Source organism: Eriocheir sinensis, chromosome 51 (assembly GCF_024679095.1).
Source record: "Eriocheir sinensis breed Jianghai 21 chromosome 51, ASM2467909v1, whole genome shotgun sequence".
In the NCBI taxonomy this organism is placed as follows: domain Eukaryota; kingdom Metazoa; phylum Arthropoda; class Malacostraca; order Decapoda; family Varunidae; genus Eriocheir; species Eriocheir sinensis.
Genome location: NC_066559.1, coordinates 6,571,078 through 6,598,431, shown reverse-complemented (window position 1 = coordinate 6,598,431; position 27,354 = coordinate 6,571,078). Strand labels below are relative to the sequence as shown.

General features: G+C 46.1%; 2 protein-coding genes across 7 annotated transcripts in view; both read left to right on the top strand.

Moving 5' to 3' along the window:
• The window catches only part of LOC126982600 (protein gooseberry-neuro-like), a 58,551-nt gene extending 34,600 nt beyond the window's left edge, over positions 1-23,951 (top strand). For 3 of the 6 annotated variants that reach the window (XM_050834783.1, XM_050834785.1, XM_050834782.1), the window contains 5 exons: positions 3,240-3,553; positions 7,836-7,950; positions 20,192-20,363; positions 20,747-20,961; positions 21,363-23,951. In XM_050834783.1, coding sequence (XP_050690740.1) covers positions 3,323-3,553; positions 7,836-7,950; positions 20,192-20,363; positions 20,747-20,961; positions 21,363-21,814 — 1,185 coding nt within the window. In that variant the 5' untranslated portion in view covers positions 3,240-3,322 and the 3' untranslated portion in view covers positions 21,815-23,951. Of the gene's footprint in view, positions 1-3,221; positions 3,554-7,835; positions 7,951-20,191; positions 20,364-20,746; positions 20,962-21,362 lie in introns of all 6 variants that reach the window. The other 3 variants (XM_050834784.1, XM_050834786.1, XM_050834781.1) reach the window with 1 other exon arrangement.
• Positions 23,952-24,320: 369 nt separating this feature from the next.
• The window catches only part of LOC126982599 (protein gooseberry-neuro-like), a 239,954-nt gene continuing 236,920 nt past the window's right edge, over positions 24,321-27,354 (top strand). Inside the window, exon 1 of the mRNA XM_050834780.1 lies at positions 24,321-24,669. The gene's annotated coding sequence lies outside the window, so the exon portion shown is untranslated. The remainder of the gene's footprint in view (positions 24,670-27,354) is intronic.

Below are 27,354 nucleotides of genomic sequence, written 5' to 3'. Positions count from 1 at the left end.
TATCTTCTTCACTCCCTTTCAGTCGACAGAACTGGCAAGGACCGTTAATGCTCATTTCTTCTTTTCATGTAATCTCGCCGTCATTCGTCACATTGTCGTGGTCCGTGTGTTTCGCCCGTAAGATATGTGCTTAGTAGCCGTACCAGTGGATCGCGGCGGGTCGAGGGGGTGTAGATCGCCAGTATACCGTCCTGCGGTGATTTTGTCCGCGACCGTGACCGTGCTCGTCACTCCAGGCCCTCAAGCGTGGCCAGTTATGGCTAGTCAGTCCCTCACTCAGTCAGTCACGCCTCACGGAAACAGTGACGTCGCTTCGAGCCCTCTGACACACAATCGGTGGATCGCATGCGTGAGGGCGGACGAAGGCTGCGGGCGGCTAATGGCTAGCATCGAGCGGCCAGCGAAGGGTGTTTACGCCCTCCCGGACAGGACAGCAGCGGCAGGAGGAACGACGTGTGGCATTGTCGCCACCGCCGACCACTGTCATCATGCAGCCCATCACGGTGATCCGTCACTCGGTCTCAATTTTTCTACGTGGCTTGTTATTATTATTCTGGGAAACTGTGTGTGTGTGTGTGTGTGTGTGTGTGTGTGTGTGTGTATTTTTTTTCGGATGGTAATGATAGGTGGGACAACGTCACGCAAACTCTGATTTAGTTACACACACACACACACACACACACACACACACACACACACACACACACACACACACACACACACACACACACACACACATATACACACACACACAAACAAACAAACAAACGAACAAACAGACAGACAGACAAACACACGAACACAACCACAAAAACATACACAAAAATAAACAACTAAACATCCGCATCAACATTCCTCTTGCCCAAAGTATGATAATAATGTGCAGAAAAAATATAAATTAAAAGTAAAATGAGTAGGATCAAATTGTGAGTGAAGAATATTGGTGCGGTCTTTTTCACACACATCCTGATGATAATAACGTAAGGTTCATGTGACAACCAGTGTGATGTGGCGTGTGTGAGGAAGAGGCATGTGGGATGTGCTGTGTGGTTTATCATGTGTTTTGTATGATATGTAGTGTTCAATGCGTAGTTTTTTTTTGTGTGTGTGTATGTGTGTGTGTGTGTGTGTGTGTGTGTGTGTGTGTGTGTGTGTGTGTGTGTGTGTGTGTGTGTGTGTGTTTGATGTGTGACTTGTGGAGTGTAATGTGCGGTATATGGTTTGTGATGTAGGTTGTGTAATGTGTGGTGTTTGGCGGGGTTTGTGGTGTGTGATGAGTGGTTTGAAATCCTTAGTATGTGATGAGTGGTGTAAGATGTTTAGTTTGTGATTTGTGAGGTGTGGTGGTTTGGTGGTCTGTGGTTTGTGTAGTATGAGGTATGTGGGGTGGGGTTTATGGTGTGTGACGAGTGGTATGTGGTTTGTAGTGTAGTGTGCGGTGTTCTGCTTGTAGTGAATGTGAGGTGCTTGGTGATTCCCGGAGGAGTGTTGGCGTTGGCTGTGGCTGTATGAGCTGCCCTTCCTTCACCCTACTGCTCACTGATGGACCGCTCGCCCTTCTCATACACGTTCCTAAGGTCACCGCAGCTTTCTGAAACGTAGCTTTACTTCTCTTATATTGATTGATTATTTGATATATTAAGTGACCAATTAATAAATGAGTGAATAAATATACAAATAAAAAACAGCAATATGTTGAGCAATCAGTTGATCAGTTTCTTTGCATCTATTTATTTATCTCGATTTATATACAGCGAGAGAGAGAGAGAGAGAGAGAGAGAGAGAGAGAGAGAGAGAGAGAGAGAGAGAGAGAGAGAGAGAGAGAGAGAGAGAGAGAGAGAGAGAGAGAGAGAGAGAGAGAGAGAGAGAGAGAGAGAGAGAGAGAGAGAGAGAGAGAGAGAGAGAGAGAGAGAGAGAGAGAGAGAGAGAGAGAGAGAGAGTGTGTGTGTATATTGCATTCAGTGCTGCCGGAATCTTGTTGCTCTCTCTTCGTCACAATGTGTCCGTGCGTCGCGGTAGTCAGGTGGTGCCGGCCGCCAGGTGGTGAGGGTCGCCAGGTGGTGCGGGTCGCCAGATAAGCGTCGGCGCCGCACACACTGATGGCAGCGGCGGTGGCGGCGCGAAGTGGCGGAGGTAATGCCTCGTCAGGCAGCGCGGCGCCTTCCCTTCAGCCCCGCGGCCACATAGGGAGTGACAGCTCTATGAGGCATTTTGTCGGAGCATCAGAGTTATTAAAGCTAGCCGGCTGGCGTATTTCATCCCGGCCTGAGTGGTAGCGGCGTGTCGGCGGCACGGCGTGTCCTGGTCACTGCCTGACCCGCCTGCTCTAGGCAGCAGCACTGTCTCGGCCTTACGATGCTCAGTAATTAGACGGATTTGTCCAGCAACAAAACCTTTCTCATCGTGAAAGTGAATGTCAGCGCTGTCCGGCCCGGAGTCTGGCAAGGGTGCAGCTGTAGGGTGGCCCTGCAGGCGGCGGCAAGGCGCCAAGGAACTCATCTTAAAGACCACCTATATTTTATCTATAATCTATCTATCTATCTGTCTGTCTATGTGTGTGTGTATATATATATAGATATATATATATATATATATATATATATATATATATATATATATATATATATATATATATATATATATATATATATATATATATATATATATATATATATATATATATATATATATATATATATATATATATATATATATATATATATATATATATATATATATATATATATATATATATATATATATATATATATATATATATATATATATATATATATATATATATATATATATATATATATATATATATATATATATATATATATATATATATATATATATATATATATATATATATATATATATATATATATATATATATATATATATATATATATATATATATATATATATATATATATATATATATATATATATATTGTTATATTCGATCTTCATCTTATATGTGTGTATGTGTGTGTGACTTACTGTCAAGTAATGGATATGAATATTTCTTGTACATTTTTTTTTGTTGTATTTAAGATATTTTTCTGTAAAAAAGAGTTTCACTGTCTCTTCCCTTTTCTGTTTTACTGATACTAAGGAGCACACTGTAGAGGCTCCGGAGTGTTGGCGGTGCATCTGTGGGGCAGGTGGGAGGGGCGGGGCGGAGGGGGTGTTGTACTGCCTAACTCTGAGCGCAGCTGGCGGTGTGTCCACAGGTCAGGGCCGCGTGAACCAGCTGGGCGGCGTGTTCATCAACGGGCGGCCGCTGCCCAACCACATCCGCCTCAAGATCGTGGAGATGGCGGCGGCCGGCGTGCGGCCCTGCGTCATCTCGCGGCAGCTGCGTGTGTCCCACGGCTGCGTCTCCAAGATCCTCAACCGCTACCAGGAGACCGGCTCCATCCGGCCCGGCGTCATCGGCGGCTCCAAGCCCAAGGTGACCACGCCGGACATCGAGAAGCGAATCGACGACTATAAGAAGGAGAATCCGGGCGTCTTCTCCTGGGAAATCAGGGACAGACTCATTAAGGTAAGATACAGGTTTCCTTGTTGATGATGATGAGGAGGATAGAGAACAGTGCACAGCTGTGATAAAACAGATAGGACAGTGAACAATAAAATACATATTTGAAATTTCCATTGATGGCCACGAAGTTAAATGTACATGATCTGGTCAAGATTTTTTGCCTTTTTGAGGCAAAAACATGAAATATATTTTTGGCCTCCAAACGCGCCGTGAAGGTGAGGTGCAGGGTGGCGTGGACGAGTGAGGGGGAGTGTGAGGCGCGCTATGGGACGGAAGTTGAGGCGGAAATTCTGGTTGACTCACCACTCGTCCTGAGTAATAACTTAATAGGACAAGATCTCGGCTCAAAACAAGCCATCATGATCATATTACGAAGAGAAAAGAACAGTAACTCGCTATAAGCGACATCCTTCTCACCTCGAGGGTGGGAGGGAATCCAGCAATCAAGAAATGTAGTTCAGCGCCTGTCATGCATGCACATCCGTCGCTCCCTTCGCCGGGAGGGACTCCACCTTGTGTCCTTGACGGTCACCAGTGGCGCCGCAGGGCCACGAAAATGGAGAGAAGGAATGCAGTAAAGTGACGCACATAAGGCGTGCCAATGGCTAGGGACATTCACAAGCGCATGTACTTATTACCTGTGTTGTGGTGGTAATTTCTACGCAGACGCTAGCTTAAAATAATCGCCTGTAAAACCATAGCTCAGAGCCGTTATTACCTATTTTGTAACATTAAATAACCTGGCGACAACTATGCTTCTTGACTCTCTTTGAAATATCTGACTTTGAAAGGATTAACGGGGGGGAACTATAGACATGCTAAACAAGGTAGAAATAGCAAAGATATCCTCAGCATAATTTGCCATCGTGGTGGATACCAACATAGAAATGAATCAATCATGAGAAAAGAAGGTGAAAAGGTCGGATAATTGTAATAGGTAAATTATTTTTTTTATATAGTAACCTGAAATTTAACAATTGAAAGAATATCCCAAAAATAGATGAGAGAACTTGACAAATCTTAATTAATGTCTAAAAGAGGAATAGACTCAATAAATCCATTAGCCATAAACGTGAGTGACGGGAAAATTACCGGTAGAATCCATGCGGCCCAAAACCATCGATCACCTGTGTGAAGAAGATCAGCCAGGAGTAATTTATCACCCGGGGAAGGATCGCTTGGGATTAGGAGCAATAAAACGCGATTAATGACACCGGGAGGCTGACTGACACCTGCCCGCCTGTTCGTCAGGTGGGCGGGACGAGGCGAGGCGATGCGAGGTGAGGCGGGGTGAAGTGAGGTGAGGTGAGGCGGGGAGGGCAGGTGGATCAGCAGCCTCAAGAAACAAGTTAATCTCGGGTCATGCGGGTCACTGAAGGCGTACCGAAATGTTACTTTTGTTGTAATTTGGAGAGAGAGAGAGAGAGAGAGAGATTTAAAAAAAATATATATATATATATATATATATATATATATTTATATATATATATATATATATATATATATATATATATATATATTTATTTATATATATGCTCATGTATGTATCTATGTATGTATATATGTTTGTTTGAATGTATGCATTAATGTATATATGTATGTATGGATGGATATGCATGTATACATGTATAATAATAATAATAATTCACGTTTATGGTCAATGCATTTGCTGATTCTACTTTAGATATTTATAAAGATTTGTCAAGTTTTCTCGTTTATTTTTGGGATATTTATTTCATATGTTATTAATAATGATAATAATAATAATACTTATTATTATTATTAATAGTAATAATAATCACAACAATTACAATAATAGTAATTATGATGGTAATAATAATGATAATAATGATAATGATAATAACAACAACAACAATAATAATAATAATAATAATAATAATAATAATAATAATAATAATAATAATAATAATAATAATAATAATAATAATAATAATAATAATAATAATAATAATAATAATAATAATAATAATAATAATAATGATAACAGAAACAAAAATTATAAGAAAATAAAAATAAAAAAGAAAGATGAGAAATAGATGAAGTAACAATATTTGAAGTAATTATCATTACTATTGATTTTGATATCCTTGTTATTAGACTAATATTCTAATGATTATGAGTATTGTAATAATAATAATAATAATAATAATAATAATAATAATAATAATAATAATAATAATAATAATAATAATAATAATAATATTATTATTATTATTATTATTATTATTATTATTATTATTATTATTATTATTATTATTATTATTATTATTATTATTATTATTATTATTATTATTATCATCATCATCAGTATTATTATAGTCGTCAGTATTATTATTCCTTATTATTATTTATTCTCTCATTATTAATAATACTTGAATGAAAATTAATTTAAGATTATGAATCCAAGAAAAATATGACATCAAGGAAATGATCAAATATCTGAAAATAAGACAATAATACTGTCAGTATATTATGACGGTGTACAAAGTTCAATGGAAGTGATTTTTTTTTCCTGTAATATCAGTTATGAACCTCCGTGTGATGATGGCGGTGGCGGTAGTGGTATTAGGCGTGGGGGGGTGATGGTGGGGGGGGTTACCCATCAGGAGCCGCTGTAACAATAAATCCATTTTCGCCTCCTATGATCCTGCGGTCGACGAGATCCCAACTTGCCTCCTCTCCTTTCTCTCCTCCTCCTTCTCCTCCTTCTAGCCCTTCCTCTTATCCCCTCCTCCTCCCCCTCCTCCTCCTTCCCGCCCATTCCCTCGAGGCCCGGAGCGCGATGGGATTAGGGGGGTGATTAAGAAGTCAAGTTTGGGTGGGTGTCCGAATCGAAGACAGGGATTAAAAACTCATCCGCGTACGTGATCTGAGGCTTAAGTGTCCCCTGAGAGCCGCTGCCAGGCCCGGGGGAGCACCACACGTCATGTTCGGCCGACAACGACATACACACGAGGAGCCGACCGCGGAAGTGACACGTCGGGGGATTAGGCGAGAGGGTGTTGTCGGGGCATCTGTCGGGGAGGGCGTCGGAAGGCGTTACACCCGGTTGCTTGGACTCTTGCTCTCGGTGAGGGTGTCGTGAGAGGATGTGGAGGTGGTGGTGTGGTGGAAATGGGGTGCCTGAGGTGGTAGGGCTAGTGATGGTAAGGTGCGGATGGGATGGTGGGAGGGGTGTGATGGGTCAGAGTGGTCGGGGTGGCAGCGGGCGACCTTCTCCTCCACTAATCCATCCCGCCAATAAGAGGTCACATTAGCGCTATCACGGGATTAATCTGCACCTACAATTATCCATATTGTTGACCGGCGGGCGAGGGTGCGGGCGTGATGCGTTCCGACAGGGCTGGGGGCCGGGCGCCTGTCAATTCCCCGTCAGAAGCCACAAAGCGAGACGGCGGGAGTGGGAGAGGGTGGACGGGGAGGACGGAAGAGGGTGGTTGGGGGTGGTGGGGGTGGGAGAGAGGCACGGAGAAGGTGGATCGGGCGGGGTATGTAGCATCACTGAGAGCCACCAGCGCCGCGTCCAAGCCGACCATTAGTTATCAGGAGAGTAATCGAGAGGCCGCTCAGCTCTTTATTAAATCGAGCCGAGTTATCGAGGCGGCCAGTCAGTTACCAGCCTCCCGCCGCCGCCTCGCCGCCTCCGCAGGTTAAATAATCCAGCGATACCCTCCACCTCTGACCCTCCGTGTAGAGTGGAAGGCATTACCACCTCTCTCTCACTTATTCTCTCTTCTCTCTCTCTCTCTCTCTCTCTCTCTCTCTCTCTCTCTCTCTCTCTCACTCTCTCTCTCTCTCTCTCTCCCTGTTGTTTTGTAGGGGAGAGAGAGAGAGAGAGAGAGAGAGAGAGAGAGAGAGAGAGAGAGAGAGAGAGAGCATCAAAGATAAAGAGAGAGAGAGGAGAGAGAGAGAGAGAGAGGAGGAGGAGGAAGAGGGGAGGAGGAGCAAAAAAGGGGTGAAAGAGGAGGAAATTCTCTCAAGCTTAATGACTCTTGGCGTTATTGTCACCTGAAGGAGCCTCGTTACCTATCCCTTTTCTTCCCAGCCTCAAGGTAATCTTCGCCGCTGAGAAGGCAAAAGGACAAAAAAAAAAAAAAAAAATTTGAGGGACACTAAAACACCCTTGTCATGGAGAGTAGATAGATAAATAGATAGATAATTAGGTAGATAGATGGATAGATGGTAGATATAGACTTTATATATAGAGAGAGCAAGAGGGAGAGAACGTGTAACAATTTTTTTCTTTCTTCTTCTGGGCCGTCAGGAGGGTATAGTGGACAAGACATCGGCGCCCTCCGTCAGCAGTATCAGCAGGATCTTGAGGGGCGGCAAGAGAGACGACGACCCGCGCAAGGACCACAGCATTGACGGCATCCTCGGTGAGTCCCGCGGCCCTGCATGTTGTTCTGTTGTGTGTGTGTTCCTTGATGAAGTTCTGTCAGGTCTTCCCATCACCGTTTAGTTCTGTGTTGCTCTGCTTTTCATGTTCCTCTGTTTTCCTTAGTGTTGTTTTGTGATCTCTCTCACCTTAGTTGTGTGTCCTTTTGCCCTTTATGTCCCTCTGTTTCATTTGTTTTTGTCTCCCTATCGTTATTTTTTATGTATCCTTGTATTTTTATGTCCATCCTTGCTTCCATGTTTTATTACTGTTCTCTTCTTCATTTTTGTGTTTCATAATAGTTCTGTGTCCATCTGTTCTTCTTGTCCCTCTGTTTCCTTTGTTGTTTAATGTCCTCATCTTTATTTTTTGCGTGTTTCTTGTTCTCATTTCATAATTCTCTCATTCTGCCTTTGTCTCCTTTTCCCTTTTACTTTCATATGCTTTTTCACGTCGTGTGGTGAGCCCCTTGAACTTTTATGCCTCTCAGTCAGCTTCCTTTGTTCTCTAATATCCTCATTTTGGTATGTTTATGTGTTCCCATCTGTGTTTATGTTTCTCATTGTTTATTTTCTTGCTTGGCCTTTAAACCACTTTTCTAAATGGCTCTCTTTATTTTTCTTTATTATGTTTGTGTCTTCTTTGCGATAGTTCCCTACTATTTATCTTACCGTTGTGTTAGTGTTATTTATTTTTTATTCTCCAAATTAGAATTCTGCATATGTTGTTATTGCGGTGTGATTTTGTGTCCTTGTCTCTCTCTTCTTTTATTGTCTATATTCTCCTCATTAAGGTTAAGATATCCCCTTAATCTTGAGTCCTTGTCCTTGTCTCTGTGGTTCTTGTTAACGTATGTGTCTTCCGCATTAGAACAGCCATTGCATGTGTTTCCTTCACTGTGGCATTGTATCCGTGTCTCTTTATTCTTATTATTTTTTTTAATCTTTTCTCCTCCTTTTTGATACATCTACTACTCACTACAGCTTCCTTTCCTCTTCTTCTGTTGTCATTCCTTTACCGGCTGAAGAATCAAGACCAAGCGGGGCGGGGCGGGGCGGGGCGTTGCGTGACATACAATGCTTCGCGGTAAAACAGTTTATCCGGTAAGTTTCGGGGCGGCGCGGTGGACCGGACGTGAGCCCTCCATTATCCGGCGGCGCGCACTAACGACCTTCGTGCTGACGGCTGCTATTAACGTGTGTTTCCGCGATTTACGGCGTCACGGGACAGATTTTTGCTGCGTTCGTTTAGATGTATGTGGGGCAAGTTTGTTTTGTGGTGGTGGTGGTGGTGGTGGTGGTCATGGATGTTTAAGGTGGTGGTGGTCATGGCGAGGGTGATGTGTGGCTTGTTGAATAGAAATTATGGTGAGTGGTGGTGATGGTGATGAGCAGCTTCTTGGGTGGAAATAGTAAATGTGGTGTTGATGAGGTGGGATTTGTTGGATGGAGAGGATGGTGGTGATGGGGATGATGGTGATGAGCAGCTTCTTCGATTGAAATAATAAATGTGGTGGTGGTAAGGTGGGATTTTTTGGATGGAGATGATGGTGGTGATGGGGATGGTGGTGTGGAGTTTGCTGGTTGTTGGTGGAGGAGGTGGTGATGGTGAAAGTGCCCGGTTTGACGGAAGATGGTAATGGTATTTTTTTTTTTTTACAACAAAGGAGACAGCTCAAGGGCACACAAAAAAGGAAACAATAATAAATATAAAAAGCCCGCTACTCCCTGCTGCTGTGGGGATGGCGTTTTGTTTACTGATGCTTCGCTACCATCACTGCCATCGCTTTTCTCTCTGACGCTGAGGACCTATAAACAATGGCGTACAAAGGGGAGGGGGAGGGGGGAGTATTGGGACTGTGCTCCTCGGAAGACAGCTATTGGGGGGGAGGGGGGGGGGTCACGGGGTGGAGTGTCATTTTTCATCACAATATTTCAAAGGTCTTTGGTATTTGTAAGAGTAAGTATTAGTGGACCGAAAGTAGATGTTATGTTGCTCAATTTCAATTAAACTCGGATTATTAATATCTTTCTGCGCTGTGCTCTTAGAATGTGTCAAGATCATTAAGTGTTAAGGTACAGTTTAATAAGGCTGTAAAGGTTAAGTCTCGAAAACGTAAATGCTGAGAGTTGATTGATTTTTTTTCCCTTTTGGTGAGTGGGGTGGAAAGGTGAAGCTCGGACAATTATTGCAATTCTTTCTTCATCATTCGCAAAGCTGACCAGACTTTTAGATAACTGTAAATTACAAACACTTACATCCTAAGAAAAATATATATAATATGCTAAATTTCAATCACAATGCATTTCTATCGTGTTGCTGCATTGTATACTGACTCATCTCTGGGCAGGAGGGGGTGTCAGTGGGTCAGTGTGATGCAGATGAACACAGAGGCCACGCGCAGCTGAAGCATATGCCCCCAACTTTACCTAAATAGTTTTGCCCCGGGTGCAAAAATACTCTGTGGACGCCTGTGCCTATATACGTCACCTACAAGTCCATATTTTTCTCAGTTTTTCCTCCAGCTGTAAGTATGTAAATTTCCTTGTCTGTAAGTCTTGCTCCAGCGGCGATAATGAGTCATCCCAAGAGAACACAAGAACACACATCACGTTCGGCCTGCACGAGAGCCTTGCCGGAATTTTCCTGACAAATGTTAACAAGGGCCGACAAGTTTACTCATTTCCATCTCTGCCTCGTCTGTAAGTCTTGCCCCGGCGGCGACATTGAACCATCCGGAGAGAACACGGCGGAACACAACACGCGCGTACTGTGATCGCCGGCCGCTAGAAGGAGGATCGAACGCCTCCCGCTGAGGGTCATGACTAATCGCCGCCCGGCCCGCCACGAAGGACCCGAGGCACCGAGGGGCGGCACGTTACTTCCTCCTTAGTTATTCCAATAATTCATGCTCGGGCAGGTGAGAGTGATTCGGGAAATTAAACGCGAGAGGGGAGTGTAGCGAAGGTGATTTCTTGCGAGGCGGAGTGACGGTGGCGGTGGTGAGATGGATCAGCTCCCGTTTCTCCTTACCCGACATAGGTAAGGGCGGTGAGACGAGTGATGTTAGCTGCTAGGTGCCTGTGGAGGCTTGCAGAGAGTGATGGAGGAGGATTGAGACTGGGGGAGGCTTGCGGAGACCATTGGAGAATGGAAGCTGAGGGAGTCTTGTAGAGGCATGCGGAGACTGGAGGAGACTGGTGGAGGGTGGTGAAGAATGTTGAAGACTGAGGAAGGTTTGTAGCGGGCTTCTGGAAACTGGTGGAGGCTGATTGTGGCTGGAAAAGACTCGTAAAGGCTGGGTGAAGGTTATAGAGGCTGGTGGAAAGGGACAGCGAGGTTGTGAATGGTAATGTAAGATTGTGAAAAATGGTGGAGGGTTGTAGACTTCACATCTCTTCTCTCATTAAATCAGCTTCCTCGAGGTTGGGCGTTCTGTATCGTCTCCGCCAGTTCTTCTCCCCCGCACAGTTGCTATCCATATACAAGGGCCTTGTCCGCCCTCGTATGGAGTATGCATCTCACGTGTGGGGGGGCTCCACTCACACAGCTCTCTTGGACAGAGTGGAGTCTAAGGCTCTTCGTCTCATCAACTCCCCTCCTCTTACTGATAGTCTTCTACCTCTCAAATTCCGCCGCCATGTTGCCTCTCTTTCTATCTGCTATCGATATTTTCACGCTGACTGCTCTTCTGAACTTGCTAACTGCATGCCTCCCCCCCTCCCGCGGCCTAGCCGCACACGACTTTCTACTCAAGCTCATCCCTTTACTGTCCAGATCCCTTACGCACGAGTTAACCAACATCTTCACTCTTTCATCCCTCACGCTGGTAAACTCTGGAACAATCTTCCTTCATCTGTATTTTCTCCTGCCTACGACTTGAACTCTTTCAAGAGGAGGGTATCAGGACACCTCTCCTCCCGAAATTGACCTCTCTTTCGGCCATTCCTCTGAAAGCTTTTTATTGGAACAGTGATTAGCGGGCTTTTTTTTCATTACTGTTTCATTTTTTTTGCCCTTGAGCCGTTTCCTTTGCTGTGAAAAAAAAAAAAGGTGGCAGGTGATAGTGGAGATTAGTGGAGGATTGTTTGGGTGAGAGTTATCTTGTGGAGGGTGATGGATGCTGGTGGAGATTATGGTGGATGCTGTTGGAGGGTGATAGATGGGTGAGAGATGCTGGTGGAGTCTGGTGGAGGGTGATGGATGCTTGCGTAGATGCTGGTGGAGGCCGGTGGAGGGTGGCAAACCTTCGTGCATGGTGGGCTGGGGCGACCCACCACACGGGCGTCGTTAACCCGGCCACGGGCGGCGGGGCGCTGCAGTAAAGGTGTCGCCGCGGTGAAATAAGGATGTTTAGCCGTGTAAAGCAAAGCGGACGTTAATGGATGCACGATTCAGCCATTAGGTGCGTGTTGGCCGGGCGGGTATGCAAGGAGGTGAAGGGGAGGAAGGAGCTACGGGTGGAGCGGGAAGGGGGTCCTGAAGGGGGAAGAGGTTGTGATGTGGAGGCTTTGAGGTGGTGGCAGTGAGTGGTGGTTTCTGAAGATGTGTTGCAGGGGGTTAAGGATTGGGTTTCAAGAGTCAGAGGTAGTGGTGTAGAAGCGTTGAAGTGGTGTTTTTTGTAAGTAGTGTTGCAGGGGATTGGAGTTCGTGGACTGGAGTCTCTAAAGTAGGGGTGGAACCTGCTTAAGTTAGTGGACTGGGGTTTAGTGGTGGTGGTAAAGTGAAAATAGAGTGTAGGGGGCGCAGAGGTAGTAGTAATAGTAATGTATACATTGCTTAGGGTTAGTGGATTGGAGTCTAGTTAGATCAATGGTGTAAGCGGTTAAAGTTAGTGGAGTGAGGTTTGATGGTGGTGGTGGGTTGAGGGTATTGTTTAAAGGGCACTGAGGCTGTGGTGACGAAGTTCCTAAATTTAGTGGTGCATACATGGCTTGAAGTTAGCGGATTAGAGTTTCTGAAGTAGAGGTAATGGCGGCTAGAGTTAGTGGTCCGAGGCTTTTGGGTGGTTGTGGTGAGAAGATGTGGTTAGTTAGTGGTTAGGATGAAGTTAGTGGACCAGTATTTCTGAAGCGTTGAAGAATAAGTTGGCGTTGAGATGTTTGAGGCGTAAGGAAGATGAAGTTAATGACACGAAGTTGAAAAGGAAAGTGAGGTAGAATGGAGCGTTTATCAGGTAATGAGGGTGTTGGGAAGAGAAAGGAATGGGCGGCATGGTGGAGGGAAGGGTAAGGATGGGGAGGTGGTGATTACGAGGGAGTTTGTGGAAAATGAGATTGGTGATGAGTGGTGACTAAAATGATCCCTCCACTTAGCACCATTATCATTCTTTTGAGAGAGAGAGAGAGAGAGAGAGAGAGAGAGAGAGAGAGAGAGAGAGAGAGAGAGAGAGAAATTTCCTCCACTATTACCACAACCACAAACATCAGAAAAATATTTACTGTTGCACTTCCTCTCCTCCTCCTCCTCCTCTCCTCCTCCTCCTCCATATCTCTCCCTCCCCCTTTTCCACATCCACAATAACCCTTTCCCCTTCTCCATCACACCCGTTCCCTCCCCACGACACCCTCCTTTCCCTTTCCCCCATTCCTCATCTTTGTTACAACCCATTCCCTGTCACTATCCATCACCTCTTCCTCGCACCCTTCTATTCCTCTCCGTCAGTCCTTCCTCGCCCAGTCTTTTTATTCCTCTCTTAGTAATTTATCTTCCATCCTACACTATAATATTTCCTATCTTACAAATCCCTCTCCCCTTCCCTGTGTCTTTCATTTTTATTTTCCTTATCTTTTATTCTTTAGAGATACACCCATCATTCCCATCCATATATTCTCGTTTTTCTCATATATCAGTGCTCATTTTCTACTCTACAATCTTCCTCTCCCTCTCTCTTTACTGTACTTTCCTCCCTTTCCCAATTACAATATCACACCGAGCCACCCACGCCATCTATCCAGGCTACTAGTAATCCACCTCGTTCCTAGGCCATGCAACTCTTAGATCTCAACAGCGAGTATCACACACCAGAACGTAGCGGTAGTAAAAGCGTTCACATCCTCGTAATAATCCACAATTCACATATTCTTGCTGTTCTTGCCATTTTGAGATCACCAAACGATGCATTCTTCCCTCACCTCCATCAATACTGCCCTGAATAGCATAATCTGTAGCCCATCTAGCATATACTAAGACATGAGCTTATATTAAACTCCTCACACATTTTTTTAGTTTTTATTTATGGTCGTCACGGTTACTTTTGTTCCACGTCTGTGCATTGAGATGATTACGAAACCAATCATTAGACGGGAATGTTAAGAAGGCAAAACAACAGGGAGACCTCACGACTGTATTGTGAAATAGATATATACATAATTAGAGAGTCTGGCAACATTAATAAAAAGTGCTACGCCACCTATAGCAATAACAGCATAAATGATAGTAATAATAATAATAATAATAATAATAATAATAATAATAATAATAATAATAATAATAATAATAATAATAATAATAATAATAATAATAATAACACTAATAGTCCCCTCAGCACTAAGAACAAAATAATAGCACCAATAACACTTCACCTGCGGCCCTTCCCACAGGTAGCTGTCACCTTAATTAGCTCTGGGCCCAGGTAAGGCCAGGGAGGGAGGGAGAAAGGTAAGGAGGGGAGGGAGAAGGAAAGGAGAGAGGTGAAGGGAGAGAGAGGAAGGGAAATGAAGAAGGAAAGAGAAGGGGTGAAGGGAGAGGGGAGGGAGTGGAAGGAAAAGGAAAAGGAAGGGCTGAATGGAGAGGGAGAAGGAGGTGGAAGGAGAAGGAAAGGGAAGAGGTGAATGGAGAGGGAGAAGAGGGAGGAAGGGAAAAGGATGGGGCAAAAGAGAGAGGGACGAGGAGAGTTGAATATGGAAAAGGAAGAGTTGAAGGAGAGGAAGGAGGAGGTGGAAGAAGGCCAGTAAAGGGATGAAGGGGATGCAGGAGGGAGTGGAGTCTGGGGTAAGGAGAGGGAAGGGAGATAGAGGAGGGAGGAGGAGAGGTTGATGGAGCGGGGAGGGGGAACGGAGGCGAGGCGAGTCATTTCACACAACAGAGAAGGTATTTTCGGCCACAATGAACAAGTTTCCGGTCACTGAGTTTTTCCTCATTAACCTGACCCCTTTTGGAGGCTTTAAGGGGTGGGCATGGAGGGAGAGAAGGAGGAAGGGAGGGGGAGGGAAGAGAAGGGTGGGGGAGATAAAGGAGAGGCAAGAATATTAGGATAAGAAAAGAAAGTTATGATAATTCTCTCTCTCTCTCTCTCTCTCTCTCTCTCTCTCTCTCTCTCTCTCTCTCTCTCTCTCTCTCTCTCTCTCTCTCTCTCTCTCTCTCTCTCTCTCTCTCTCTCTCTCTCTCTCTCTCTCTCGCACCGGCCATTGAGGCAGGTAACACGACCCTTTGTATCAGCGGAACAGCTCTTGATTTTCACACTTTCCCTTCGGCCAACGGACCCTTATCTTCGCCCCCCCCCCTTCCCCTCCCCCCCCTCCACCCCCACGTGAAAAGAAATTGTATAGCGTATAAATCCTAAGAGAAAATCAAGATAATCACACACAAGGGAATTAAAGTTAGATACGACGGTAGGGAGAGATGGGAAATAAAAATGGATGTAGGAATGCAGAAAATGAAACTGCATTGATTCCCCCCGTTGGAAAAAAAATATATTGTGCATAAGCCGAAGTAAAGGACCAAAATAATCGTACACAGATGCACCCCCCCCCCCCCCCACCGAAAATAAAATAGGTATGGATTCAGGTGACGAAAGTTAAGTTCTATGGGGAAAGGTAAATTTTAAAGTAAACAATGGCCTCAAATGTATTCCTAGGTAAGGTTGATTCATCTGGTTACTGAACAGGGTATGTGTGCTGTGGTTTGGGGGGTTGGGAGGGGTCGCGATGGGTGATGGAGAGGGAATCATGGGGGGGGGGGGGGCAGCTGAAGAAATTATACGATTAGATAGAGGAGAGGGTTGTGGTGAGCGAAGAGGAAGTTAGACAGCTGGTGAGGAGGGAGTTGTTTGACGTGGTAAGGTGGACTGAGGTGGAGAGAAGGTGAGACAGGTGGAGTGGAAAATAAAGAGGCTAGACGAGTGTGGGCTGGGTATAAGGGGCGAGGTGGAGAGAAGAGACTACTGAAAATAAGAGAAATTAGGCAAGCCAGCTGGAGAGATGGAGGGAAATTAAAAGATGAAGTCAGGTGGAAAGAAGGTAAGGGAAGTGGAGTGGCGATACAGGCAGAGTAGTTGAGTAGAGAGGCAAAGTGTGTGGAGCATAAAGGTAAGGAGAGATCAGGTAAGGTGGATGGAGTGGAGAGGTGAAGTGTATGGAGTGGAAAAGTAAGGAGGTGGATGGAGTGGATATGCACGGAGAGGTAAATTAGGTAGGTGAAGAGGAATGGTAAGGAGAGATAGGTGGAGGTGGATGAAGTGGAAAGGTAAGCGAGGAGTGTGGAGTGGAGAGATAAAGAGAGATAAGGTGAGTGGAAAGGTGAGACGAGGAGTGTGAAGTGGAGAGATAGAGGTAAGGTAAGGTGAGTGGAGAGATAAGACAAGGAGTATGAAGTGGAGAGATAGAGGTAAAGTAAGGTTAGGTGAGTGGAGAGATAAGACGAGGAGTGTGGAGTGGAGAGATAGAGGTAAAGTAAGGTTAGGTGAGTGGAGAGGTGAGATGAAGAGTGTGAAGTGGAGAGATAGAAGTAAAAAGAGGCAAGGTGAGGCAGGTGAAGCGGAGGTGAGGCGATCAAAGGCGAGGCGAGGCGAGTTGAGCAGAGGCGGGCAAGCGGGCCACCCACAACCACGGCCACCCAGGGACGCGAGCACCCCCGGGAGCTTTATGGTTATGAGATCCTTTGCTCAGCTCCCGCCCACCCCGCCCGCCCGTTCTGGCCGCCCCCCCGCCCCCCTCCTCTCCCCCTTACCTCCTCCTCCATCCACTACCACCATACCATCCTCTCCCCTCCACTCCGTTCCACTCCCTCTTTCCTCCACTTCTTCGCCCGCCCATTCTCTCTCCTCCTCACCCCTTCCTCCGTTCCTCTCCCCCTCTCTTCTACCTCTCTTTCGCCCGCCCATTCTCTCCTCCTCCTCACCTCCATCCCTCCCTCTCACTCATCTTCTCTCTCTTCACCCCGCCCACCTCTTCCCCTTGTCCTTCTTCCCTTCCTCATACTCCCCTCTTTCTTACCCACGGCACGCCTCCCTCCCTCTTTCTCTTACCTTGTCCTTCCCCACATTCTTCCCTCTCCTTTTCTACCCTCCCCAGTATTCCCCCTTTTCGTTCCCCTCCCTTCTTTTCTCCACCACTCATCTCTCTTGCTCCTCCCTCCTCCCCTCTTCCCCCTCATTCTTCCTGCTACACTCCTTCTCCCACCTCGCTTCTCCCTCTTCCCTCCCTCACCCCTCCTTACCTCCACGTGGCCACCTCTCTCTCTCCCTCTCTCTCCCACGCCCCCAAAAAGGACAAGAAGGCGCGAAGAAAACATTTCCAAGAGGCCTTTTTTTTTCCTTTTTTTACCACGTTAACGCCTTCGGTTGTTCGTTTAGTGGGTGTTTGCGTCGCTGAGAATGCTGTTTGTCCGGCCCCCGCGTGTCGTTGGTGGGTCCGTGTGGCTGCTCCTGTGGGGGGGAGGGGGGGGGGTCCTTGGTCCATACTCTCAAACAAATCAGGGCTTACAGGCACACATTGAAGCCTTCGTAAAGATTTTTGGTATTGCCATGGGTAGTTATATGAGCCTAGTGATAGTTTGACAAGGCTTCTGCACCATGAACGTGAAAAACAGTTCATTAGAATCCGATTTATCTCCTTTGTGGCCTTTGGAAATGTTTGTTGTGAGGGTCGAAAGTTTCTGAGAATGTGAACGTTTGTGCCTGTCTGCCCCTGAGTCTGGTGGGTCCGTGTGCCTGCCCATGGGTGTGACGGGTCCTTGGTCCATATTCTCAAATAATTCGGGTCTCACACATCCGCGTTGAAGCTTTCGGAGAGATGTGGTTATTGCTATGGGTAGTTTCATGAGCCAAGGGATAGTTTGACAAGGCTTCTGCATCATGAACGTGAAAAACAGCACATGAGAACCCGACTTATCTCCTTTATGGCCTTTGGAAATACTTGTTGTGAGAGCCGAAACCGTATGAGAGAACGAACGTTTGTGTCTGTCTGCCCCTGCGTGTGTTGGGTCCCTGTGCCTGCCCTGCCCTGCCCTGCCCTGCCCTGCGTCTCCCCTCTAGTGTTCGGCCTTGTGTCTGGGCGTGCTGGGCCTTGCGTGCGAGCTGTCTTTTAACGCGCGGAGATGGACGCCTCTGCCTCGTTTAATTTCAAATCTACCCAAGTTATTTGAATGTAATTTAACTTAACCTACAATTATTAGCCTCCCTAGCGTCTACTTTAGCGTAAATTTTGTCCACTTTGCTGCTGTTAAGGGAATATCAAATCAGCGGTGTTCGTAAAGTGTGGTGAAGAGTGTGTTGTGAGGACGTGTCTTCGGCGACGCTGATTCGTTTACTGTCTGAACCAACCAAGATGGGTCAGAGTACCCTTAGTCGTCTTTATAGTCTGCCTCAGCATAATTTAACTTGGCCACGTTTTTCTTTTGTTATATTTTGATTTTTCTTTGTTTTTGCCCATAAGGTGCTTTCTTCCCTGTAAAAAAATGAGTTAGAGTAGAATAGATCACTCATGTTCACACACTGAAAATAAAATAAAACCATTGAAGATCTCGGTAGAGGAAAGAACATCGAACGTCGTCCCACCTTCATAATAGCTGGTCTGTGTGCCTTCAGCGTCTTGTCTCAGGGCCACGGATGCTCAAGGGATACCCATGCACCGCGTCTTAAAGGAGGGTGGTCGACTGCATGGTAGGGCGAGGCAGTTGCTATTATTTTTCCGTATTTTTCTTGGTGCGGTGTGATCCAGTGGTGTCGGCGGCGGTGATTCAGTGAGGAATGGCGGCGGTGGGGATGTGAACGGGGGGAGATGGCGGCGGTGGGGATGTGAACGGGGGGAGATGGCGGCGGTGGGGATGTGAACGGGGGGAGATGGCAGCGGGGCGGAAGTTAACGGGGTCAGATGGCAGCGGTGGGGATGTGAACGGGGGGAGATGGCGGCGGTGGGGATGTGAACGGGGGGAGATGGCGGCGGTGGGGATGTGAACGGGGGGAGATGGCGGCGGTGGGGATGTGAACGGGGGGAGATGGCGGCGGTGGGGATGTGAACGGAGGGAGATGGCGGCGGTGGGGATGTGAACGGGGGGAGATGGCGGCGGTGGGGATGTGAACGGGGGGAGATGGCGGCGGTGGGGATGTGAACGGAGGGAGATGGCGGCGGTGGGGATGTGAACGGGGGGAGATGGCGGCGGTGGGGATGTGAACGGGGGAAGATGGCGGCGGTGGGGATGTGAACGGGGGGAGATGGCAGCGTCGACGACATTGTTGTGGAAGACGTTTTCTACGGCTGATGATAGTTTTGCATTTTGTTTGTTTTATTTTTCTCCTAATGGGTGAAAAAAAACTTGGAGTATATGATTTTAGTTGTTTTTAAAAGTGTAACTTGGATAATAATTGAGACGCATTGTAGACAAGACATTTACGTGACCATAGTGCTGCTGTTGTCGTCGTCTCTGTTGGCATATATTCAATTACTTTTTTTTTTTCCCCTTATGTCACACACATGCGGCGATTTCTTCTTCAATCATACTTCCTTAACCTTTACAAAAGTTCCTCCGGTGACGTCAATTTCGATGATGTAACGGTGACCAGATTCTTTGTCTCTTCGTATGAGGTTTATGTCACATGTTGCAGTTGTCCTGTTTTATTGGTTTGATATCAATGTCACTGATTTTTTTTCTTCCATCTGTATAAGGTTTGTGTCGTCATTTTTATATCCGATGTGACAAATAGTTATAATATTTTAACCAGCCTTTCTTTATTATTGAGGATAGTACAAATATCTTGAGGAGATCGTAAAAAGTTTTCGTGTCTCCAGTCTTTTGTATGTTTAGTTTTTGTCAAATGTTCAAGTTCTCATTTATATAATCACCCATTCCTACCCGTCGTGGCTTCTAATACCACGCAAGTAACCGTTCTCTCCCTTCTGTGTGACAAATAGTAGTAGAATTTCGACTCTCATCTCTTCACTATTAAGGGCAAAAAGTTCCCTCCCCCACGTTGCTTCTAGTACCAACCAAGTAACCATTTTATCTCTCTTGCAATCCCTCAGGCGGCGGCGGGAGTGACGACAGCGACACGGAGAGCGAGCCGGGCATCCCCCTGAAGCGGAAGCAGCGGCGGGCGCGCACGACCTTCACGGCGGAGCAGCTGGAGGTCCTGGAGCGCTCCTTCGAGAAGACGCAGTACCCAGACGTCTACACGCGGGAGGAGCTGGCGCAGAAGTGAGTGCTGGGGGGTAGAGAGAGAGAGAGAGAGAGAGAGAAGAGCTGGAGCAGAAGTGAGTGTTGGAAAGATAGATAGATAGATAGGTACATAGACAGGTAGATAGATGGATAAATAGTTAGATACATAGATAGATAGATGGACAGATAGATAGGTAGAGAGAGAAGCAGATAGACAGGCAGATAGCTAGATAGACAGAGTTAGCTTGATATACGTATAGAGTTAAAGAGATAGAGATAGAGATAGATAGACATATGCATATAGAAATAAATAAAGATAGAGTACATAATAGAACACTTATTAATGAACGTAGACTTAATAGAAAAAAAGCTTTCTCCACCAATAAGTAACTAACCCCCCCCCTTCCCTTCTGCCCCCCCAGAGCCAAGCTGACGGAGGCGCGGGTGCAGGTGTGGTTCAGCAACAGGCGGGCGCGGCTCAGGAAGCACCTCAGCAGTCAGCAGCTGGCGGGGCTCTCCTCCAGCATGCCCGCCGCCGCCGCCATGCCCGCCGCGGCCTCCTCCTACATGAACCAGTACGCCGCGCCCGCCGCCGACCACTCCGCCGTCGCCGCCGCCACCGCCGCCGCCTACCACTGTGAGTGTCCGGGGTGTTGTTGTTACCTTAGTTATGGTTGTTATGATCGTTGTTACTACTTATTATTATCATTATTATCGTTCTTATATTTTTTTATTAATATTGTTATTTATTATTATTATTTTTTTATTATTATTTTATTATCTTTTTTTTAATATTCCTCTCGTCATGAAAGTTTGCATGATGGATAATAAATTTTTCCTCAATTGGGAGGATGCATGCATAGATATTTTTCATTCATTTATTATTATTTATTGTTCATGCTTCTCTTCGCCCATGTAATAATGATAAATTATAGTGAGTTTACACACACACACACACACACACACACACACACACACACACACACATATACTCACACAAGCACACACACTAACGCAGCCCCTCCTTCACCCCAACAGCCTCCAGCGCCTGGCAGAGCTCCGGCGGTTACGACTATAGCAGCGCCGCCGCCGCTGCCTCCTTCAGCAGCGACAACTCCCACGCCCTCATGTCCTCCCCGATGGCTGCCATGACCTACCCTGTCACCTCCATGCCCTCCATGACGGCCTCCATGACGCCTACCATGAACTCGGCAGGCTCGACGGAGGCCGCCGCCGCTGCAGGCTGGGGCGCCGCCAAGACGGTGCCCTCCCCTCCCATGGGCGGCTGGAACACCGGCTTCTCCACGCTGGGCGGCGAGCAGCTGGGGGGCCTGCTGGGGGGCCAGGGCTACAATATGGGGCACGCAATGGCCGCCCCCGCCCACTCCATGGGTGACAAGTCCCACGTCCCGCCCTCCACCGCCGCCTACCCCGCCTACTTCCCCCAGTTCGCCGACCCCTCCTCCCTCATGTGCGGCCGCGTCCACTAGTCCTCTACACGCCTTCCTTCATCCCTCCACGCCCCTTCACTCCCACGCCTTCTCACGCACCTCATCCCTCTCCAGGGGTTTCCATTCCATTCCACGCTTCACCACGCCCCTCTATCCTTCTCGACGCCTCCTCACGCCCTCTCCATTCCTTCCACGCTTCACCTCCCTCCCTCCCACCTCCTCCGCCCCTCCATGCCGTCCAGAAACGCACGCCTCGTCTCGTGTTGAGCATCTCCTTCGTGTCCGTGCGTGTTCCTCCGTCGTCCGTAGCGGTGGAAGTTAAGTGCACGTGTTACCTCAAGAAATCCTCCGTCACCTTTTCCCGTACATTCGGTTCCTGCCCCCCTCTCTCCCTCCTCTTCCTTCCCATGCTCTCAATTCCTTCCAAACTCCATACCCACCAATAAGGGCTGACACGTGTTGCCTCAAAGCCTTATTAATTACAGGTAAGCAATATAGATGAGATTTAATCACCACAGCTACAACAACCCTTACCACTATACCCACCATCACCAACACCACACAACCACAACTACTGTCACCACCTTATGTCCCTATCACCACAACCCTCGCCATCATCTCTATCACCAATTTTTCACCATCACTATCACCGTAACACCCCATAGCATTAATTTTTGTCATCGTCTTTCCCACGTGCAACCCACCATCATGACCTACACCACCGCCATCACTATCCTCACCACCAGTACCACAGCCGTCACTAGTGTTTCAGCTAGTGCCTCACCTAGCTAGTGATCACCTAGTGTGCCGCTAAACCCACTTAATTCCTCTATTCACGTTGACCTCGAAAATAAGCCCCGCCTACTCCACCCCAGCATCCACCAAGCACATGCAGCCTGAGTTGGAAAGGAGGCGTGGTTTGCTCTTGCGTTAGCCAATGATATACAGCTAATGTGGAAAGGGGAGGGGCTTATTTTCGACCTTAGTGTGAATGGAGTATACATGCTCACCTATCCACTCGTCCGCCCCGCCGCCTCAGCGCTGCAGGGCCGGAGTAACACCTTCGTCACCTGGAGATTCACGAGCGACCTATCCACGACTCCCTCACGCTCATCCACACGACTCACCCCACTCACTCACGTGTCCCCCTCCCCAAGCCCCCCAGTCTTCCTCATACTGGCCTCTCATGTATATGTATAGCCAGTGGTCGTAGCCAAAGGTATATTTTAGTGTTTATTAGTCACGCCACTACAACTACTACTACTACTACTACTACTATCCTGCTTCTATTATTAACACTACCACACTGTTTCCACTATTATCCCTACTACTACTACTACTACTACTACTACTACAACTACTATTACTACTACTACTACTACTACTACTACCACCACTAACCATAATGAAAAACTGTAGTGCTACCTCTGACTACACACAATTACAAAATAAAGCAAAACTTTCACTACTACTACTACTACTACTACTACTACTACTACTAGCATTAAGTGTACAGTTGATCGTAGAATATAAGAGTAAGACAAGACTTAAGTAGTAATAATAATATATAATATACAGGGAAGAGAGAGAGAGAGAGAGAGAGAGAGAGAGAGAGAGAGAGAGAGAGAGAGAGAGAGAGAGAGAGAGAGAGAGAGAGAGAGAGAGAGAGAGAGAGAGAGAGAGAGAGAGAGAGAGAGAGAGAGACTAAACCACCCCTTTCCCCTATCAGTAGTTCAGTAGTAATGTTTGGAGAAGCCTAATCAATACACACATAAGAACTTAAACAATAACAACAACAAAAAAGTGTGCTGTGTTAAAAGATAGAACAAAAAATAAAGGGAGAGATGGAAATAAGCTGGAGAGAAAGCTATCCCACCCTCTCCCCCCTTCCCTTTATCCCTCTCTCCCTCTCGTCCGTTTCGTAGTAATTTTCACCGCTTGTCTTCCCTTGTGTGTGTGTTCATCCGTCCGTCTGTGTGTGTGTGTGTGTGTGTGTGTGTGTGTGTGTGTCCCTCTGTAAATTTGTAGCGTAGCCTCGTAGCGATGTAGCGACTCCGTATGGTGACAGTGTTAGCAGGCTACGGGTGCAAACTAAATCCGTCAGCCTCTCGTCAGGGTAACAACAGGATCATCAAACTGGTAATAGCATGTCTAAATAAACTGTGTAAATAAATGAGCTGGTGTTTGCTTTTGTCTCCTTGTGCTGCATTTGTACACGTGTCCAAATAGCCTACTACACGATCAGATTTTTTTACCTTCTCATTTATGTAACTATCCTGGTTTCTCTTATTGCAAACAGGTCATTTAACACAGTCACCAAACATAATGCATAAGTGATCATTATGAATACTCAACCAACGCGTAAACTGAACACAAAACAAAAACAAAATGATTATGTATTGTACGGTATTACACTTCTGTTTTACAACTATAGCCATCTTCCACTATATATCGTATAATACCAATGAAAACTACCTGCGTTAACCATGAAATACAAACAAAACATCTTCCTAAACATCAAAACCAAGCAGAAATAACAAAACAAACAACCACGATAGTCTCTTGTTCTCGGGGCCATCAGCTGATCGTGACGTCACAGAGCGAGGCACGCGGAAGACCAGTCAAGAGTTACGTGCCCTCCACGGTACCATATTTTCTTATTTTCCGAGCCCCCAGGTGAGCTACGGACCCCCACCCGTGCCCTGGAGCACTTTCGTGGTGGCCTCTACACTTAGGTGGACGAGGAATTCTCTCAGTGCTAATATTAACGAGGAAACTTGAAAAAAAAAGTGACGTCAACTACTTGTAAAGGTGTGAATGGCGGAAGGAAGGAAAGACACGACGATTTGTTTTCCCTTGACCAAAACTCGTGTGTGAGGAACGCTGGAGCTGAGGTAAGTGTATTGAGGGTGTTTTGGAGTGAGGGTGAAGGGGCAGGGAGAGAAATGAGAGGGGGAGAGGAGGGGGGGGGGAGATAATGTGGTAGGTTAGGCGTGTTGACCTGTTCTCCGTTTTCTCTTTCTTCGTTGTTTATTTTATTTACATTTGCCTCCCCGTTTTTCATATCCTCCCTATCCTTCCCTCCCGGTGTTTTGGGGAGAAGGGAAGGGAAGGAGGAGAATGGAGAGGGAGAGATAATGTTGGTGTGGTAAGCCTGTTGACGTGTTTTTTTACGTTTTCTCTCTGACTCACGTTTTCGTTTCATATTTATCCTTCACTTTCCTTCCGCACTTCCCTCTCATGTTCCTGTGTTTGAGAGTGAAGGGTAAGGAGTGAGGGAGAGGGGAGCAGGAGGAGAATAAGGAGAGGATAGATAATGTTGTTATGGTAAGCGTGTTGACTTGTTCTTCGTTTTCTCTAAGATTTCGTTTTCGCTTTTTCTTTTATCATATATCTATTTGCTTCTCGCTTACTATCCTTCACTTCCATCCTGTCCTCTCCTCCTTTTCCTCTGGTGTTCGGGAGTGAAATGAGAGGGATGGGGGAGAGGGGACAGGAGGAGAATGGAAAGTGGGGGAAGAGTGGAGTGGTGTGTTGTGTTGACGTTCGCCGTTTTCTTTTTGTCTCGCGTTTTCGTTTCAATTGTTTTACTTCCATTTGCCTTTAGCTCACTATCCTTCACTGCCCTCCCTTGCTCCTCCTCCTTGTCCTCCTCCTCCTTCTCCTTGGGCAGTTTTCAGCTTTGATGGTGACTGGGTGTGTCAAGGTGAAATGCAGTAAAGGTGATTAAGTGACTGACTGACTGGGTGGGATGTTGTTGCTGTTGCATGGAAAACTTAGCCGAGTGAAATATAAATGGCCGAGTGACTGTGTGAGGTGTGGCTGTGATGTGGAAAAAAGTGGTGGGTATGAGTGGCTGAGTGACGAGGTGTTGCTGTAGTGTGAAAAAAATGAGTAGTGAGGACGAGTGTTTGAATGACTTGATTGTGATTGTGGCTGTGGTGCTGAAAACATTGTGACAGGGGGACTTGAAGAGCGGTAGGGCATGAGGTGAATAGGTGTAACTCGATGTGGCGTGGGTGTGGGTGTGGTGTATAATTTATGGGGATTATGTTAGTTGTGAGTATTGTGGCTGCCGTGAGGTTTAACAAGGTAACTGGAGAAATAAGACCTGACATTGCTGTGGTTTGGAAAAGTGTCTGTGGGTGAGTGGGTGACGCGACTAGGCCCTGGACTAGAGAGAGTGGCCTTGGGTTCCCGGGTGAGGTGTGACGAGTTAAGGGGTTATTACTCTTGGGCAGGTGACTAATAATTACTGGACACGATCATTACAGGTTTCAGGCGATCGCTATAATGAGCCTTGATGGAACTTGTTGAGGAGGCAGTTTCGATTAAATACCATATGTTCTCAACTCAACAAATATTTTACAGAGAGAGAGAGAGAGAGAGAGAGAGAGAGAGAGAGAGAGAGAGAGATTAAGCTTTCAGTGTCCTCTAAGGCATGAGTTAATTAATAGGGAAATTGACTTATGCTAAATATTTTCTCATAGAAAAATCGTATAAAAACTCAAATACTTTTTTTTCATGTAAGTTGGTGTCTTTTTATAAATGCACGGTGGAAGGGGAAATGGGGGAGGAACTAGGGAGTATTTTATTTTACTCATTAGTTGCATTTTTATGGTAAACAATATTGCGGTAAGTTAAGGCATTTTTTTTGTGTATGAAAACCATCTTGTTGCGTTATAAATCTTGTTGCGATGTAAATCTTGACAGCATCAGTGGAAAAAAAAAAAATCTGTAAAGTTTCACAAGAGAACATTTAGTGTTAAGGAAATGTCTGTAAGGTCGTTTATTACCGTGTTGGACAGCCTCTTACCTGGCGCAACGGGCAGGCCGCGACAGGTGGGGGGGCGATTGCCTGATAAGCGACGCCGCTACACGTGTTTCGGGCTTCCGGGCGCCGAGGCCACACCGCCCACCAGGAAAGGCCGCCACGGGGAACATTCCTCAGAGGCTGACTAAACGAGGCTTTCCCGTAGTATTCAGTAGAGGTTTCAATGATCAGAAGTTATTTTTTTCTATTGTCATTAGAATATCTGAATTGCCTAAATTAGAATACGGTTTTTTTTTCTCTTTGTTATGAAGTAAAATTGTAAGGTTTGAAGACTTTTCCATCTTCCTCCTGAACCGTTATTATTATTTTTTTTTTTTAATATATCGCTATCGTCACCTTCTTCCGCCTCCCCCTTAATTCTTTCCCTCTTCCGGTACCCTGTTTCTCCATATTTATTTTTTTCTCCATCTCCCTCTTTGCTCCTTCCCCACAGATTTTTGTCATTCCGCCATTTTCCTTTTCAGAAATTCTTAGATCTTTCTCATCATTTCCTCGTCCATTCCTGCATAATTTCTTACTCGTTAACTCTGCCCCCGTCCTCCCATGTCATCCTCACTCCCTCGCTTCTCACTCTTGCCATTTCCCGTCCCTCTCTCTTTTATTTCTGATTCTTTCATATCCCGCTGTGTTCTGCTTCCATTTCTCATTTCCTTTTTATATTCATATTTTTACTTCAGTCCACTCATGTTAATTATCTTATGGTTCCTATCCCATTTTCTTGACCTATCCCTCACTGGCCTCTACT